Below are 17,154 nucleotides of genomic sequence, written 5' to 3'. Positions count from 1 at the left end.
GCATTAGTGGTCAATTAACTTCCCTTTAACAGTCACTGGAAAACACAAAGTGTTTGTTCAGTCCTTCCAGTTACTTTTATTGATTTCTAGCAATGCAGCTTGAACTTTGCAGCCACTTTCAGTTTCCTACAGCCAAACTGTTCAAGAAGCTTTAGCATAAACCCAAGTCAGATTTTGAAGCAGTCCAATCTCTGCCTCTCTCCCATATCCCCCATTGTACAAGCACAAAGTGAAGTTCAGTTTCAGCAATGCAATTAAGCTCGAAAAGGTCCATTTATCACACATGCTGGAATAAAATTTCTCCCTGTTTAAAGCCTCAGTGCCAGAGGTGTTAAGTTTGTTGCCAGCAATAGACTGTACTCACAAATGCTACTACTAACAGGTAAAAAAATAAAATAAAAGGTAAGCAGCTTTAACCAGAAACAGGCAACAAGTTAGGTAAGGTAATATTTATAAATGGATTTTTTTTTAGTGTAAACATAACAGTTTATCTTTTAGGTTTACTGTAAACCGTTTTACACATAATCTGATCATGAAAGACAAAGACAAGAGAAACTGAAGGTATTTATTATTCAATCCACTTACAAAGCAGGTGGCTTAATGCAAGCTAATAGACATGTTCATATATGATCCCCAAGGAACATCTTTTCCAAAGTGACAGTAATACTGTCTCAATGTTTTTGCACATTTGCATTTTGCAATGTTGAGCACATTTAAATAAACTATAATCTATCATACGTGAAAGAATGTTGATGAGCAACTTGAATCCTGATATAGATTAAAACCTCCTTCAAAGGCAAAATGTTAGTATGTTATAACTTAATTCTATATACTATACTATGCAGCAAATCTTAACTATAGAAAATATTTCAATCAGTGATGGACTGTTGGTAATTTATAAAGAGGGAATCTATGATCAAGGCAAAAACTAGGTAACCACATAATTTGTATCTCAATTTCTACAGGAATTTACAGGCTTTCAACTTACTAATGAAAAATAAAAACAAGAGACAAGTGGATTTAGCTAACTTTATTAACTTTAAATCTAATAAAAGTCCCAAGACAAGCCTGGAATCCTTAAAAAAATCTATGAATTCACGTATATAAACCCAAACAAAAACCCTGCAGCTTTAATTCCTTATTGAATGGTTTTATATTAAGAAAACCACAAACCAACAAAACCCAAACAAACAAACAAAAAAACACAACAAAAAAAAAAACAAACCAACCCTCAATGTGCGCAGATACTTCAACTTAAGTTAGCAGAAGACCAAACAGATTCTAAGCTCTTTTTCCATGTCCCTAATAATTCTTTCAATCTGCAAGTATCTACAATCCAGCTAACTGAAACCAACATTTAGTGTTCACTAAGAGCTGTTTCACAGCAGCATATATTTAAGTTAGGGATTCAAATTTCTAGACATAGAAGAAAATGATAAATACAATCTGAACAGCAGTCTAAATGTTTAATATTGACATTCAAATATATCCGCATTGTGCTGAAATTTTAAAAACAAACACAAGAATCTGATCAGACAAAAACTCTGGTGGTGAGTATGCTATATGTATCAGTCAAACTGAATATAGTTCATATTCTGTTCCCAGTATTAAGGATGTTATTTGACTCATAACTGATCTTGTAAATATACAGCAGCCATTTTTTCCTAATTAAGGAATGTCTCAATACATAATATTATCCTTTTCTAGATGATCTTTATACATTTAAACTAAAATATATATGATCGATTAAATTAAGGAATTTGAGGTTAGTAATGAGTGAAATCATACTTTCAAAGCTTGATACTACGTAAAACAAACCAAAAAAGAGACCACACAATTCTACTTACTAAAGCAGCTAATCTCGCCTGCAAGTTTGGGGTCACAAAGCCCATAATATGTGCAAACAAATGCAATACAAGGAACCATGCAAAAAATACAGTAATGAATTTAAAGAAAAAAATGTAAAACCTAAAAAAAAAAAAATTATAAATACACTGAAACTCAACTGTCTTCTACATACACTGTAGGTCTAGCATTAGTTGTACCATATAGCAGAGCCAGCACTCTGGGTTCAATGCTTCCAAATCTGCGCAGGTAAGTCATGCCATCTTTGGTTGACTGCAGTACCAGGAAGGATGAGAGGGAGCGAGAGGGAGGACAAGAGTTCTGGAAAGCAGTGTCAACTTTCACTAGGCAGCTGAGCCTCAATGTCCACTCTGCAAATGGGGCACTTCTTGTTAGTAATCAACCACTGATCTACACATACTTGGTGGAAAAGGTGCATACATGGAAGGCGCCTGTCATCAGAACAGAAAAACATTAGTGTTAGTAATTTCCATATCAACAAACTCATTGGAAAAAATGGGTGTGGGCTTTGCTACTGAGGTCTGTTTTTTCTGTTTTCCCACAGGTTTATCATAGCCTTTTCCAGTTGAACCTACATTCTGTCTAGTTCCAAAAAGAAATGGATATGGGCAATGAAGTCAAGCACCAACTGGCTTCTGCTGTATTAGACTGATTTAAACCTGCTGGAATTTAAGTAGCATTACTCCAGAAAAACTGGACTAACAGTCCTGATTAATTCAGGGCATCAGCTTGGGCTCATATTGTAACACAAGCAGTCAAACTATGGGAGATTGTAATAAAATAACCTACATTCTACCTACAGACAATACAGACTGAAAAACGTGTATTTTCAACCGCAACTTGTTTTATTGTATTAGTTCAATGACAGTAGTTAATTTCAACTGTTAACCTGGGCAGTGCTGTAAAGCAGTGCACCAGATTCTAGTATCAAAGCCAGAACATTACCATTATATTCTGATATTCAGTGTTGTATACCTGACATCTTCACCTTCCTCCAATATAGACAAACAGATGGTGCACTTTTCCTCTGTGTCTTCTTCTGTTCCTTCCTCCCCATCTTGTTTGCAGTGCAGTTTCCTCTGTGAGAACCAATCAGTTGTTACCTTATTAGTAGAGATGACATTATTGACAAACTGAGTAAAGTCTGGTTTTGATACATATTCATCACATATTTCTTTGAAAACATTTTCTAATATTTATTCAAATGAATTTGAATCAAAATGAATCAAAAACCAGCACTTAGAGCAAAACCCAGGACATTTCAGATTTAACTGTTGTTAATTACAGAAGTCCACTGGGCTATTAATTTCAGAGTGCTGTAACCAGTCCTTTTACTTATTGTCTATGTCTAAATATCTTAATTCCATTCATTAAAAAAAAAAAAAAAAAAAAAAAAAATCAACCTAGTGTCTTGTCACTATTTATCAAGTACGAAATAACAATGTCATGTTGATGGGATTGTGTATGATCATAGACTGAACTCCAACTGAGAGACGACCTCAGTTGTCAAAACTGTGTACCAGATTCAAAACCTCCTAGTATTCCAGCCGTCCCCATGTGTTCAAAGTAAAGGTTAAATTGATATATACCACGCAGGTAAACACTGTGAACTATTTACTGCCAATGTAAAGCCTTAGTTTATGAGTTATCACTGAAGTCTGTTGACAATTTTGCTATTACCAGCAGTTATTTCACTACTCACAAGGCTACTTGTAACTACTGAACAAGTTAATCATATCACACCACTTTTGTTCATCACACAGCTCTTTATCTAAGGAACTAATTTTAAATTTTCCTTGTGAAACAAGTGGCATTGTAAGCTTTGTTTACAATCCTTGAAATTTCAAGATAGAGAAAACATGCCCTCTTTGACACTGACATTTCTGCAGATTTAAGCTAACCATAAACATTATTCTATGTTCAAAGAAATATTACAGGCAGGCCACAATTTGACAAATCCTCACCTTTTTGTATTTATGGGGATATGTGCATCTTTCTATAGTTCCCTGTGTTGCTCCACGATTAACATTGCCTAGTCGTTCCTCCAAGTGAATCAGCTCCTAAAAATCATGAAGGAATAAACAGTGTAAAAGCTATTATTTCAACTACCTTGAGGAAGTATTTATTTTATTCTAACCCATTTTCATTTTTAGAATGACAAACTTATTTCCTGACTTACTCAAATATAGGCAAAGCCAAAAAGAGTATGTTGTGTGGGAAAAGTGATGGGCTTCTGTAGAAAAACCCACACAACACTGTCTGGTATTTTTAGTTCTAGGGAAATACTATTATACTACAATAAAATGAGTGTTTGTCAGCTAGGAATGGCTATCAGTATGTTCACACATACTTCTGTATCTTCTGTGTCTAATGAGGAAAAGACAATTAAAATATGCTATGTAAATATTTGCTTTCTAACAGTCATTAAGGCTTTGAAGAAAAAAAAGAGTTGCTTAAGTTGAAATACAATGACTGATTTATTTTTCTCCAGCAATGAGTTTATTACAACCATGAGATGTCACTGAAGAGGTTTTCAGTGGATAGGGTCATTAACTCTCTGCATCTGATACCTTTTATGTTCTCCTGGTTTTTTTTCCTTCACTCCATTTCAATTCCTGCACTATACAACAGGACAGCACCGTTCACATGGCCAAGTTTCAGCCTCACTTGGAGGATCCTGGCACAGTTACTCAGAGACACCACTACCTTCTGCAAGAATGTTGTATGACTACTCTGTCCTACTGATGGGTGGTATGCACAGCAAGAGGTACTGTCAGTTAATTGCCACCTAACCTGCATTGTCCAGGGCACCTTTTCCTGACCAACTTTTCAATATGCTTTTGTCCCACTCCACAATGGTGAGGGCATTCTGTAAGTAAAGGGTATTTTCTTTATGATTCTTTTCTATCTATACACAGAACTAGCTCTATCATACACCCTCCCCATATTCCCTCATGACACATTTTGACATATATCTAGTTTTATTCTATTACAAACCTCAAAATTGCCCCTGAAAGGGCCTCTGAATGATGTTCCATCCAATCCCGATGAAATGTAACGGATGTGAGGGTAGCCCGCCATGTCTGGTACCTATTCAAACAGCAGATGTTAAGTTAAACCTATTCAGAACAGTTTCAGTATTTTACTGTTCACTTTGAAAAATTTAAGTTCCTTTTGCTTTCATTGAATCACTTATTATTTATACTCCTCAGCCTGAGCATACGATTCCAACTGACAGCACAAGACAAACACCACTCTGACACATCTAAACATAACCAGAAGCAAAACAGAAGTGAGACTAGATCTCTCCTGTAATCTCTCCACATCTGCATTACAATTCCCAAGTCCCAAAATCTCAACCTACATTATATAAACCACCATAAATATCTACCTATTTTTGTAAACAGAACACCTAACAGCTACATACGAAGTTACAAAGAGGACTCGCTATAGATTCTCAAATGTAAGCTTTTGGTACCACAGGAGAAACAAGCCTAAAAAACTCAGTCTGGAAGAAGCAGCCAATATTCTTATCTCACTCAAACAACTGAACATCTTCAGACACACTTCAACTTCAGAGGCAGATAAAAATTAGCACTCAAAACTCGCATCTAAAGTCACAGTTAAACTACATTCAAGCATCCACTAACCTTCTTGCACAGTAAGAGATATAAGCAGTGAACAAAAGACCAGTGTTCAGTGCTATATCCCACAGGCCCTTCATGCACCAGCACTTTCCATAAAGCAAAGCTGAAGGATAGTTAATATAGCAGGGACCACCTCCACAGCAGGGCTGCTGCATTCCTTTTTTACCCCAGCAAGATGAGTGAATAATGATATTGATTTTTTTGTCAGAAATATACCAGTAGCAATTTTTAATGAACAGGTGAAATAAACCCAAAATGATCAGCAGATTCAGTTCACTCAATCCCACAGCACACCGAGAGAAAACTGTAAGCAGCAATCCATTTGGAAATACTTGAATGCTATCAGCTGATAATGCCTCTGCTGCTGTATATGACAGCTCAAAATTCATCTCATGAGGCTGTCCACAGATCAGATATCCCAGATACTATTCATGATGTCAAGTATTCACATGCCACTTTTCTTCTTTCCATCCAACACTTCCAAGTTTAACACATATAAAGGTGTAAAACTCAATGAATGCACTGTGGAAAAGCAGACCTAGACAAAGCTCCCCACATCAAATAAAAGAGCAATAAGCTAGCTACCTTTCTACAGTTTTCAAATCCAGTCTTGTAACTAAAAGCTGACAGGGATAGAAAAGATTTCTCTGCCCTAAATATTTTTTTTCCAGAAAGGCAGAATCTGATTATTTTAAAGCAGTTTACATGGTGCTTGTCAAACGATGATGTAGTGCCAACATCCTCCACAAACACAGCCAGAACACTGGTCTTGAATTTTAACAAACCAGAGTAACAGAAACCAAAGATGCATATTCATGTCCATATCAAAACACTTCATCTAAGTAATATTTGCTGGTATCATAGGTCTTACTGTCTGATAACATAAACCGTGGCTGTAACTAAGGAATTTTGGGGGAGGAGACTAAAAATATGCTGATTTGTAAGAAATCTGTCTCAGATAATCACTGATTTATGATTCATTCTGCATTTAAATGTGTAATTCTACTTCAGCTTTCAATTACCGAAAATGCATTTAAGGAACTAGGTCACTCACTCACATTATGAACATACTTACTGTGACAGGTTTTTACTAGGCATAGACCTGTCTGGCATAATTTGGAAAATTTTATTGTCTATTACAACATTGTGAATTGATGGCCACCACTCAGAGGAAGGAAACTCCTGACAAAAACTAGCCTAAGTCTCAGAAGTGATATTCAGTGCCTGGTCCTTTATTGACCAGAATTTGAAATCAGTCTTCTGGAAAACAATGCATCTGATAGTGCAGATATTACATCATTACAAGAGCTGCAAAGTCACAGATGTATTGCTGTAATTCCATAATTACAGTTCCAATTGCCCCAACAGTCAGTTTATCAACTGCAGTGACACGCACCTGGACAGGTCTTCTATTTGGAAGAAATTCTGCTATTGGAGACTAAGAAACCTACTAAATTTAATTTTAACAGTACAAAACCAAAATTGTTCAGAGTACCTATCACAATTAACTACTGAACTCAAGACAACAAATGTTGTGTGGGAGAATGTGTTTTCATGCTAATAAATGGGCCTTCATATTATCTTGATGGGGATGGCATAACACCTCTGCTAAATTACCTGAACATACATTATATACAGGCTCTTTTATAAAATACCCTCAGAGCACAGCTTACATTTCTGGCTAGGTAAAATGGTACTCTGAAAAAATGTCTCTAAGAAAAAAATCAAAACATTTCTTTTACACCTGCAGAATAAGCAGTCTGCTAACACAGCAAGATTTTAACTAAGTACATTTGCAACTACAAGATGGAGAAAATATTTGCAAGAGAGAACTACCAATAATACCCAACTAAGAACAGTCTTACTAAAATCCCTTTGACAGTTTCAAAGTTTCAAATGCAAAAAGATATCAGCTCTCTTGAAAGAGCTTCACACAAATGAAAGTTTGTTTTCACTAAGCTTTCATGTAAGAAAAAAGGAAAAGGTTAAAGCTAATGAAGAATGTAAGCAGTTAAAGGTAATGCCAGTCTGCACTAAGTGTTTGTATATATTCTTTTGGATACAGACAAATTAAAATATATACTTTAAAGCAATATATTCTGGACATGCAAATTCCAGCACAAGTCTGCCAAGAATTGTAGAAGTATAATTTGTTTCTTGTTTTGCACTTTCTATTGACACTTCCCATAACCACAAAAATCTGCAGCAACTAAAACAATTCAAGGCTAAGTCTGAACCATTTACAACACAAACATTCTCAACAGTTTGAAACACCTAACCTGCAGAGACGACTTTCTTCCTTGCTACTTCTCTCCTTTAAATACCCTCTGTCTTTGCAGGATCTTTCAACTTTTCAGTTGCCAGAGTCAGTGGAGAAATTCCTAAGATACTACTTATCTTGTCCACTCAGCCTTCATGGCTCACATTAAGTATGATCATCATATGTATTAGAACAAATCCCCAGTGTAAGCCTTTTCAGACAACTAACTGCTCAGCTACCATCAATATACAAAAAGTAGTAAAGCTCATCAATTAATGTCTTAATAAGCCAAATTCAAACAAGGAAAAGCTGCAGTCTTCATACAAAAGCAGTGGGTGAAGTAACAAGTACTATCTGCTGCATAGATAAAACCCAGTGGTACCTGTGTCTGAGGGGAACATGAAATGAGCGCTCTTCAACAGCCTGTATTCTACAAAAAAATAACAGTAATTCATGTTTATATTAAGAAAAAAAGAAGAAGCTGCAGGACAAAATTCCATTTTCTTAAAAATGCAATTCTCTTTGATGCAGCTAATCAAGGCTATTTCAAACCTGAAGTTCATCTTGAACTACTATCACTATATCAAATTACAGCCTTAACTGTTCAGGTATTTTACAGAAACTTGTTGGCTTTTGGGGTACAGAACAGTTGCATCTCTTAGAGCTGCAATACCTGCATGACTACACTCTGAGCAATATTATTCTGACCAGCACACAACCACCATAATGTGCTGGGACCTACTGGCCTACACCTCCAAATCCCTACTGATTTTCACAACTAAGTGTAAAGACAGCCTCAAACACACTGAATCAATCCACACGTAAAGGAACAAAACAGTAAGGCTCTGCAACAGAAGAAAAAGGGGGCATAGCATATTGAAAGCTGGATGTGAAACACCTGAGAGAGATTAAGGTACCATAAGAAACTTTAGGTTTGCTTGGGGTTTGTGTGGGGCTTTTGTTGTTTTGTTTGTTGCTTCAGGGGGGTTGTTTGTTTGGGGTTTTGGTTCTTTTAAATATGATCCAAAGATCTCCCTCAGACTGAGAAGCTGCAGGTTCACAGATAAATTAAGGAATCTTCTCAAAGCTTGCATCAACTCTAGAGATATTCATTACACCATACCTAGCAAACTACAAAGTCCAAATAATTCCCCCACCACTACCCTGAAATTCACATTCAACAGGACACTACTCAAAAGGGCAGAAGCAGAGTCAAGAGTCTGAACACCGTACGCCATAATGAATTACAGAAATTGCCATCCTGCCCACCCTGATGTGGTAAACAGTGCCAGAACCCCAAGTCAAAAAGCCTTTCATTAACAGCGGCAAAAGAGCAGCCAAAGGAAGCCAGAGTAAACAGAAATAGAAGTGGCATCTAACAACAAACACTGGTATCAGAGAAGAACAGAGGAACAGATAAAAAGCCTTTGTGTCCTGCATCCTTCTTGTCTAATGTTTCATTAGTTATGCCATGCACTGATCTTCACTTGAGTCTTCCTTAAAATGATCAGTTAGCAGAATGGGTATTTGTCCAGAATGGATTTCATTCAACAGCTCTTTCCTCAGCACACACATGGCCTTAAAACAGTAGCGAACACAAAGTCTAAGCTATGGTCACAAAGTAATTATATTAAATCAAGGAGGGAAGCAGCCTGACCCTTGGATACATAGATATCAAGAAAGCTCTCCCTAACCGCTTTTAATCTAGGACTTCTCCTAAAACACCACTTAAACAGGTAAAAATCTCTTCCAAACTAGTAGAAAAGGAGATTTTTTTTCCCCCAACCCTCTATTTAGACTGTCAAAGCTGCTGAATACCTTCCCCCACATATTTTTATCATTTTGTCTCCCTGATGATTAAAACTGCAGTCTGCATTCCAGCACTGAGTAGATGAAGATTTGGTCATCTACATCTAATTAAAATCAGAAACTGATAGAGTACTAATGTCATTGAAGCCCAAATAATCCATTACGTCCTTTACAGTCTGGTGGTAGTTTGAAGAGGTTTCAGTACTCCACATAAAAAAGGCACACTGCCAATTGTGCTGCAAGCCATTTCAGAAAGCAGATTCAATATTAATGAAATTCTTAGCAGAGTGACTGCATCAGTTACTTTAAAAGACAGCCCCTCTCAAAAAAAAGAGAATAGTTTATGATATCTGCATCAAAGAATATGACTCATGAAACTTCTATTTAGTACCCTCTGTACGTAAAGAAGGAAGCATTTCTTAGGACATTAACGACTTCGCAGAGGGACTCTAATCACAGTTCAGCCCCTCCTCTCCCACCCCTACTCCTAAAGTTACAAAGAAAAAAACAGGTGGCAGATACAAATAATCTGTTGCCTAAAACAGCACTTATGTTTAAAATCCAGTCAAGTTTGTTAGATGAAAAACTTCACTGACTACTTGCTCTCTGTTCAAAATAAGTTTTGCTGACAGATCTGCTGTACTCTCACACACAAGCGAACAAAACCTGTGACTTTCATTATTGCCATAGCAGGGGTAAAGTCATCAAAAGGCATTTGTAATGCTTTGAACTCATTGTATATATAACTTCTAGCAGTGCTCTAACCTGCCTTCATGTTCTTCTAGTGTGTGAATACACTCAAAATTAGTCAAAGACTCTACACAACTTCAAAGCCATAACGCTCAATCTGATCACAGCGGGGTTCAAACCACATCCCAAACACTTGAGGAAGTGCTGCTTAGAGCAGTCTGTTCATGATAAAAAATGCTGTCAGTGCAGTGTGTGCGAAGCCTCAAAACACAAACAACTTCAGTTTCACTCAGCAACTCATTAATTACTGTTATAAGGATCAAATATCCCTACATAAACACTTGCACAAATTTCTGTAGACTTAAAGACCCTTATATCATCTGCCACTTTTACCAATTAGAAACTGTAGTTACCAAGCAGAAGAGCAGAAATCCCTAAAATATTTTATCACACATTCAGGAAATACTTCTGAACGTTCTCTATCATAGTTTTCTTCTCTTCTACTGCTAAAAAGATGAAAAAGAGTGGGGTGCCAACTATCTGCTTATGTATTTTACATTTTAGCTGCAGGAATACCCCAATTAAAATACAATTAGAAGTTTCTCATCACACTGTAATATGAGGATCATCACAACTCCTAAGTTTCTAGAAACTTCATGGTGACAATTGAAGTAAATCCCACAGATGACTTACTAGCCCTGACAGAAAACGAGCTAAAAGAGGCACAGGTTTAACTTGTTGCCTCCTAACACAACTACAGTTCCCTGAACTATTAGGAGGGAAGCTAAAGCAGCTGATGTTATCTGTCACAGTACAACACATGAAATCAATGTGAGAGAGTAAAGCCATCTTTCATCCACTTGAAAAAGCAGACACCTAACTGAAGAATGCAGAAAAACTTAATTTGAAGAGATGACACACAGGAGACAGTTATGCAAGAAGAATCTCATTAGCTACACTAAAATATCAAATTCTACAGACTGCTTTAGAAAGTCTGTGCTAAATATGAAAGCAGCATCCAAGAACAACCAACTCTCATGTATCAGGGAGGTACTTAAGGATTATCATATCTGGTAGTTAAAGAGTGAGGAACACGCAATGCAAGACCAGACTGGAGACAGTTACTAGAGTTTGGTTGTAAATTTACAGTTCAAGCCCCAGATGTCAATTCAGGCTACTAACAGAGAAATTTTGAAAGGATGAGACTTGCAGGGTTTTTTTAAATTATAATTTTAGCATTCATTTATAGATGATCTCACAATTTTGATTAGATTAACTAGCTTTAAGAGGATTAAACATTATTGCTTGACCACACAGAAACACTAAATATACTCAGCTAAACTAAATTTGTTTCTCCGTGAATTTTCATTAAACAAAATTTTAAAAAATTTTAACTAAACCTGTAAGCATTCTTTCAAAAACAATACTTTGTAACAAGAGTAAAGATATGCTGGTTTGTTTTGGTTTTTTCTACTGCATACTACAAAAATGATGTTTAACAGGGGACTATCTTACCCTCACACTTCCTGCAGGTTGTAACACTTCATGCTACAAAATCATATACTTTATCACATAGAATTAGGTTGATGAATAACATATTATTTGAAGACAATTAAATCTCTATCTGGAATTCTAACTGTGTGTATACACACCTTAAAAAGAAAGAATCAGTGCTAATACTCATGCACTGGGTGGAAAGTTAGTACCTTTAATTATCCAAAACTCAATAAAGAATAATCTGAACTTTAAAAATCAGATGCAGAGGGTCAATGCATTGCAATGCAAGTGACAATTTAATTCAAGTATGTTTCATTTTACAAGAGCTGAAGTTAGAAATGTAGACGTCCCTATACTGTTCTCTCACTACACAATGGGCCTGCTCAAGCTCCCTCGCTGGGAGTAACACACAGACAAGACACAGAGAAATATTTTCTTATTCAGTTGAAGCACTTTTGCAGCAATATAGACACATCCCATTTTCCTGACAAACAAAATCATAGTGACCAATGATCATAATTTTCCATAAGCGATCTCCTTACCATTAGAGGAAGAGCCCCTATTTGCAAGTGATGCAGTCGAGGAGGTGCATGGTAGTGGGCCAAGTGAGGATGCAAGGGCCCTGGAGGGTAAGTGGCTGCAGTCACACCAGCTTCAATTCCTAGTTCCCTGTCACATGAATGAAAGTGGCATTACAGTAAAGGAACAGCTTGCCTCCTATGTACAATCCCACTGCTTTGGAGAGCCTACAACACAATACAGCTACAACAGTTTTACGCAAGAATTTTTTTTAACCATATTTAAACTTTGCTAAAGAATCCTCCTGTAAGTAAAAGTTCTTTTTAAAAAAGCTGTGAAGATTTAGTATGAAAAAAATAGAGACAACTCCACATTTATTGTGCCCAGTAATATTATCCACGTGGAGTCTTCTCTGCAGCACATGCTGTGGGAGCCGCAGTTGACATTCATGCACCTCTTCACTAATGGCCAAGAGTATTTTTTTAAATAATAAATATATTGTTGAACTTAAGTGCATGCTTCATAAGTGGGCCTGATGCAATTGTAAATAAGTTCGGACAAAGAGGGGAGAGAACATACTAGCCTGTAACTCCAAACCTTAAAAAACACTAGAAATATATTTAAGATATTGAGTACTCAAAGCAGTATTTCCAAGTCATATCAACATCTACAAACTTTAAACTACAGGTACATACAGCACCTTTTAAAACCACAGCCAGCATTATCAGCACTGATCAGCACATTATGGTCTCCTGTCCTGAGCCCCAAGAGCTCAAACAGTGTCTGATTACTCACCAGGCAGATCTCTCTGGAGCCTGTCGAGGATGGGAAGACATAGTCTGAGGCACATGGATGTGATGCCCATGACCATAATTGGGATGCATTCTGTGAGGATGTGGAGGAGGCCGCTCATGAGCGCGTCTAAACAACAAAGAACAGCCACCATTAATTTCACATACTTTTTAGTATGAAGAAACCAACACCCATAACGAAAATGTTGCAGACTGAGCTACTACAGTGCCTTTAAAATAAGAAGCTCCCCATGCAGTATTTTAATTTCCACTTTAGATATAAGTTACAAACTAATTTTAACACAGATTTTGTATTCAAAGCCAGCTTCAGCTACAGTGATCTGCCCTTCACTTGGCAGACACGACTACAGAGCCTGACAAAGTGTTTAATCCCAACCTCAGCGAGCAGGTAGGAAAGTGAGGGCCACATGACAATCATGTTCAGATTTGGTGCCATTCACAGCTCTGCAATAGATTATTTCTAGTAAAACGATACCAGCAAAAGTAATTAGGGGAAACTTAATACACTAATCAGAGGACATTTTCCTTGAAACATGTTTGCATCACAGCTCAGGTAATAAGAGCACACAGTTTTTCTCCATGCCAGCTGCTGCAGAACAACTATGGATTTGAAAAAAAAACCTTGCTGGCTGATTTCTGTTACTTTACCACAGAAAGAAATTGATTAGGATTTTTCTTTCCATTGCTTTCAATGCAGAAAGGATGGTTTATTATTCAACCTAAAAACTTGGATTTTACCAAAAGCAGGATACATTCTCCAGGTTCAGTACCACCTTAAACTACTTGATGAAGTAGACCAGACATTTTGTAAATTTCCATGTCTAGAGAGGCAAAAATGTACTTAAGAGCAAACTATTCTAATCAAGTAACTATGGGGAAAAAATCTGGAAGAACACATTGAAAAAAAAAAAAAGAAAAAGGAGAGAAAGCGCGGGGAAAGCGCGGGGAAAGCGCGGGGAAAGCGCGGGGAAAGCGCGGGGAAAGCGCGGGGAAAGCGCGGGGAAAGCGCGGGGAAAGCGCGGGGAAAGCGCGGGGAAAGCGCGGGGAAAGCGCGGGGAAAGCGCGGGGAAAGCGCGGGGAAAGCGCGGGGAAAGCGCGGGGAAAGCGCGGGGAAAGCGCCTCATTTTCCCTAAACTGAGTCTTAATCTAAAAGAAACATCTTTAAATTACAGAAATAATTTATAAATGTGAAACTCCTAGGCTGTCCATCCCACAATCTTTATGGGTGGGTAATTAGATAAAAATTAAACAGAAAGCCCATATGCAAATGCAGTTATACAAATGCAGTGCACCTTGATACACTGTGCCTTCTGCACATTTTAGGGACAATTCCACAATCCTAAGGAAGTTACAGCTATTGCACTCACATTTGAGACACAACAGTGAGAAGAGGAGACTAACCAATCTCGACTTGCAATCCTGAAAAGGTCCTATATTGTTGGACAGGAAGTATACAAGGTATTATCCCTTAGGTTATGTGTAGAAATGAAGGATGAAACAACATGTTAAGAACACTTCAAGATTCCAGGACACAGAACTGAAGGAACTGCAAGCCTGCTGGCAGCCTCAAGTCTGTATTCGGTAACAGAGCAATATACACCACTTTCTGGCTGTCAGTATAATCTGATTTACAGGAGGCTGGGCCAAGATAATTTCAAGATTGATTTTGCACATAATTTGAATGAGAATTAGAGAGGGGAAAAAAAAGACCAAGAGCAGAACAATTCTATACAGTTACAAGCCAAACTATAAGAGGAGAAATGTCACTGAGCAAACTGGCACTGTCTGACCCGAGACTGGTGACTTCAGAGAGAATGTCAAGGAAGAACCTATCAACATTTGCCTACAATTTCTATACATAGAAAGGAAATTCACTAAGCTAAGAAATGCCAATATTCACAACTCCAGTCCCCAAACTACTGGAAAACTTCCAGATCTGATAAGATAGCTAGCACTATTATTTTTCCTTAAAATGCTATCTTGCTGTCTCACAGCCACTGGCTTCTCTTATGTGCCATTTGTGGCAGTTACTGCCTATAGATATTTATATAAATAACCTGGAAACTGCCTCAAAAGTTGCAGTTAAAGCAGAATTCTCTTTAAGCATTAACTTCTAAACGAGTTTTAAGTTAGTTATGAGTCAAATTTGTATAACAAAGTTAGGAGCAACAACTAGAGAGCTCATTCTTGGAATTCTCTTAGATATTTAAACACATTACCTCCAGAATTCAAACAAGTTCAGCCACTCTGTGAATACAAAGCTACTACTGACCTGCTATCCATTGATACTAGTATCAACAATCTAGTTAAGCAACAACAGTAGCATGTCTTAGTATCACCAAAGCTACATTTCAACATTGATCACATTCTCAGTCTCCTCTTCGAAAGCAAAAGGCGCAGTAAATACATGTCTCTAATAGGAATTAAACCCGGTAAATGGTCCCTTATGATAATTTATTCATTTCATTTGAAAGTATTAGTTACATAAAAAGAATCTTAACTGCATCAACAAGGCAAAACATGCTGTCAAGGAACATTTGACCAGAGTTTATGATGTACCCTCCAGGCTGTCCAGCTTGAAAAGAATTCCTGCTTAGTATGCAGAGGATGAGTAAAGGGCAAGAGAAACAAGCTCCCCTTATCTTCCATGCTCCATTCACGCCTTACCTGGAGACACTACTGAGAGATATAACAGAGCAGGATCAGTCCTAATGCTCACGTGACTGTGATGATTTGTAAAGACACTTCTTACCATGGTTTAACACTAACAGGTCCTAACCATGCAATTAACAGCTTGAGATTCACATGCAACATTTTACAAACCTGAGAGAAATTAATTATATGTTTAGATATTGTTCTGAGTACATTTGTGACATACGTTGGATGTTGCATCATTCTTCTTCTCTGGACCTCCATCCTCTGGATCACTTCATGAGGATGTAGCCTCTGTGCTGGAGGTGCTGTTGCAGGGATGTGATGGGATATAGGCTGGTGTGTTGCAGGGAGATGCTGTGGTATTGGAGCAGCTGCATTGGCTAAGGGATGAGTTGGTGGTGGAGGTGGAACAGGATGAGAAGACGCATGAGAGGAGATTGAAGGATGAAAGGGATGCACTGGATGAGGGATAACATAATCCACTTGAGGTGGAGGCTGTGGCTGTGGAGGAGGATTTCCATGAGAGTGAGGACATGCAGAAGCTTGATGGTGAAGAGGTCTGGTCAAGGAAGCATCTGCAATGAAAACATCAGGTGCTTTTAATTTGGTCAATTGAAGGTTTTGACTTAAATTTATTTTAAGTATCTTCACACAGGTGTTTCAGTATTATTCCGCCCATTTAAACTGTGGCAACATGGCAATATGTGTTTATGCAATTTTTAAATAAAGTGATTCTAGCAATATATCCTCCAAGAAACCTGTATTTTCTGCAGCCAAAAGCATTCTGTTTTCCAATACTGGCAAAAAACAAAACAAAACAAAAAATCTGTGTGATACACACTGGAAAAGGTGCATGGAAAGGTCTGGGTTGGAAGGGACCTTAAAAATTACCTTGTTCCAACCCCCTGCCATGGACAGGAACACCTTCAACTAGACAAGGCTGCTCCAAGCCATGCCCAGCCTGGCCCTGAACACTTCCAAGGATGGGGCAAACACAGCTTCTCTGGGCAAGCTGTGCCACAGTGTCACCACCCTCACAGGGAGGAATTTCTTCCTTAAACCCAATCTAAACCTACTCTCTTCCAGTTTAAAGCCATTCCCCCTTTTCCTATCACTGCATGCCCTTGTCAAAAGTCCCTCTTCAGCTCTCCCAGAGCCCCTTTAGACCCTGGAAGGTGCTATAAGGTCTCCCCAGAGCCTTCTCTTTGCCAGGCTGAACAACTCCAACTCTTTCAGCCTGTCCCTGCAGCAGAGGTGTTCCAACCCTCTGAGCACTTTCATGGTCCTCCCTACAGACTCACTCCAACAGGCTTGTCCTTCTTGTGCTGAGGAGCCCAAACCTGAAGCAGTATTCCAGGTGGGGTCTCATGAGAGAGGAGTAGAAGGGGAGAATCCCCTT

General features: G+C 37.9%; 1 protein-coding gene across 5 annotated transcripts in view; it reads right to left on the bottom strand.

Annotated features, from left to right (window-relative positions):
- Window positions 1–545: 545 nt before the first annotated feature.
- RNF111 (ring finger protein 111) overlaps window positions 546–17,154 on the bottom strand; it is a 43,440-nt gene continuing 26,831 nt past the window's right edge. For 2 of the 5 annotated variants that reach the window (XM_048317677.1, XM_048317671.1), the window contains 7 exons: window positions 15,979–16,330; window positions 13,084–13,209; window positions 12,312–12,438; window positions 4,864–4,956; window positions 3,831–3,926; window positions 2,842–2,969; window positions 546–2,297 (listed from right to left, as the gene is read on the bottom strand). In XM_048317677.1, the coding sequence (XP_048173634.1) occupies window positions 2,180–2,297; window positions 2,842–2,969; window positions 3,831–3,926; window positions 4,864–4,956; window positions 12,312–12,438; window positions 13,084–13,209; window positions 15,979–16,330 (1,040 nt within the window). In that variant the 3' untranslated portion in view covers window positions 546–2,179. The remainder of the gene's footprint in view (window positions 2,298–2,841; window positions 2,970–3,830; window positions 3,927–4,863; window positions 4,957–12,311; window positions 12,439–13,083; window positions 13,210–15,978; window positions 16,331–17,154) is intronic. The other 3 variants (XM_048317674.1, XM_048317675.1, XM_048317676.1) reach the window with 2 other exon arrangements.

Source organism: Corvus hawaiiensis, chromosome 13 (genome assembly GCF_020740725.1).
Source record: "Corvus hawaiiensis isolate bCorHaw1 chromosome 13, bCorHaw1.pri.cur, whole genome shotgun sequence".
In the NCBI taxonomy this organism is placed as follows: domain Eukaryota; kingdom Metazoa; phylum Chordata; class Aves; order Passeriformes; family Corvidae; genus Corvus; species Corvus hawaiiensis.
This window is presented reverse-complemented; position numbering and strand designations above follow the sequence as displayed.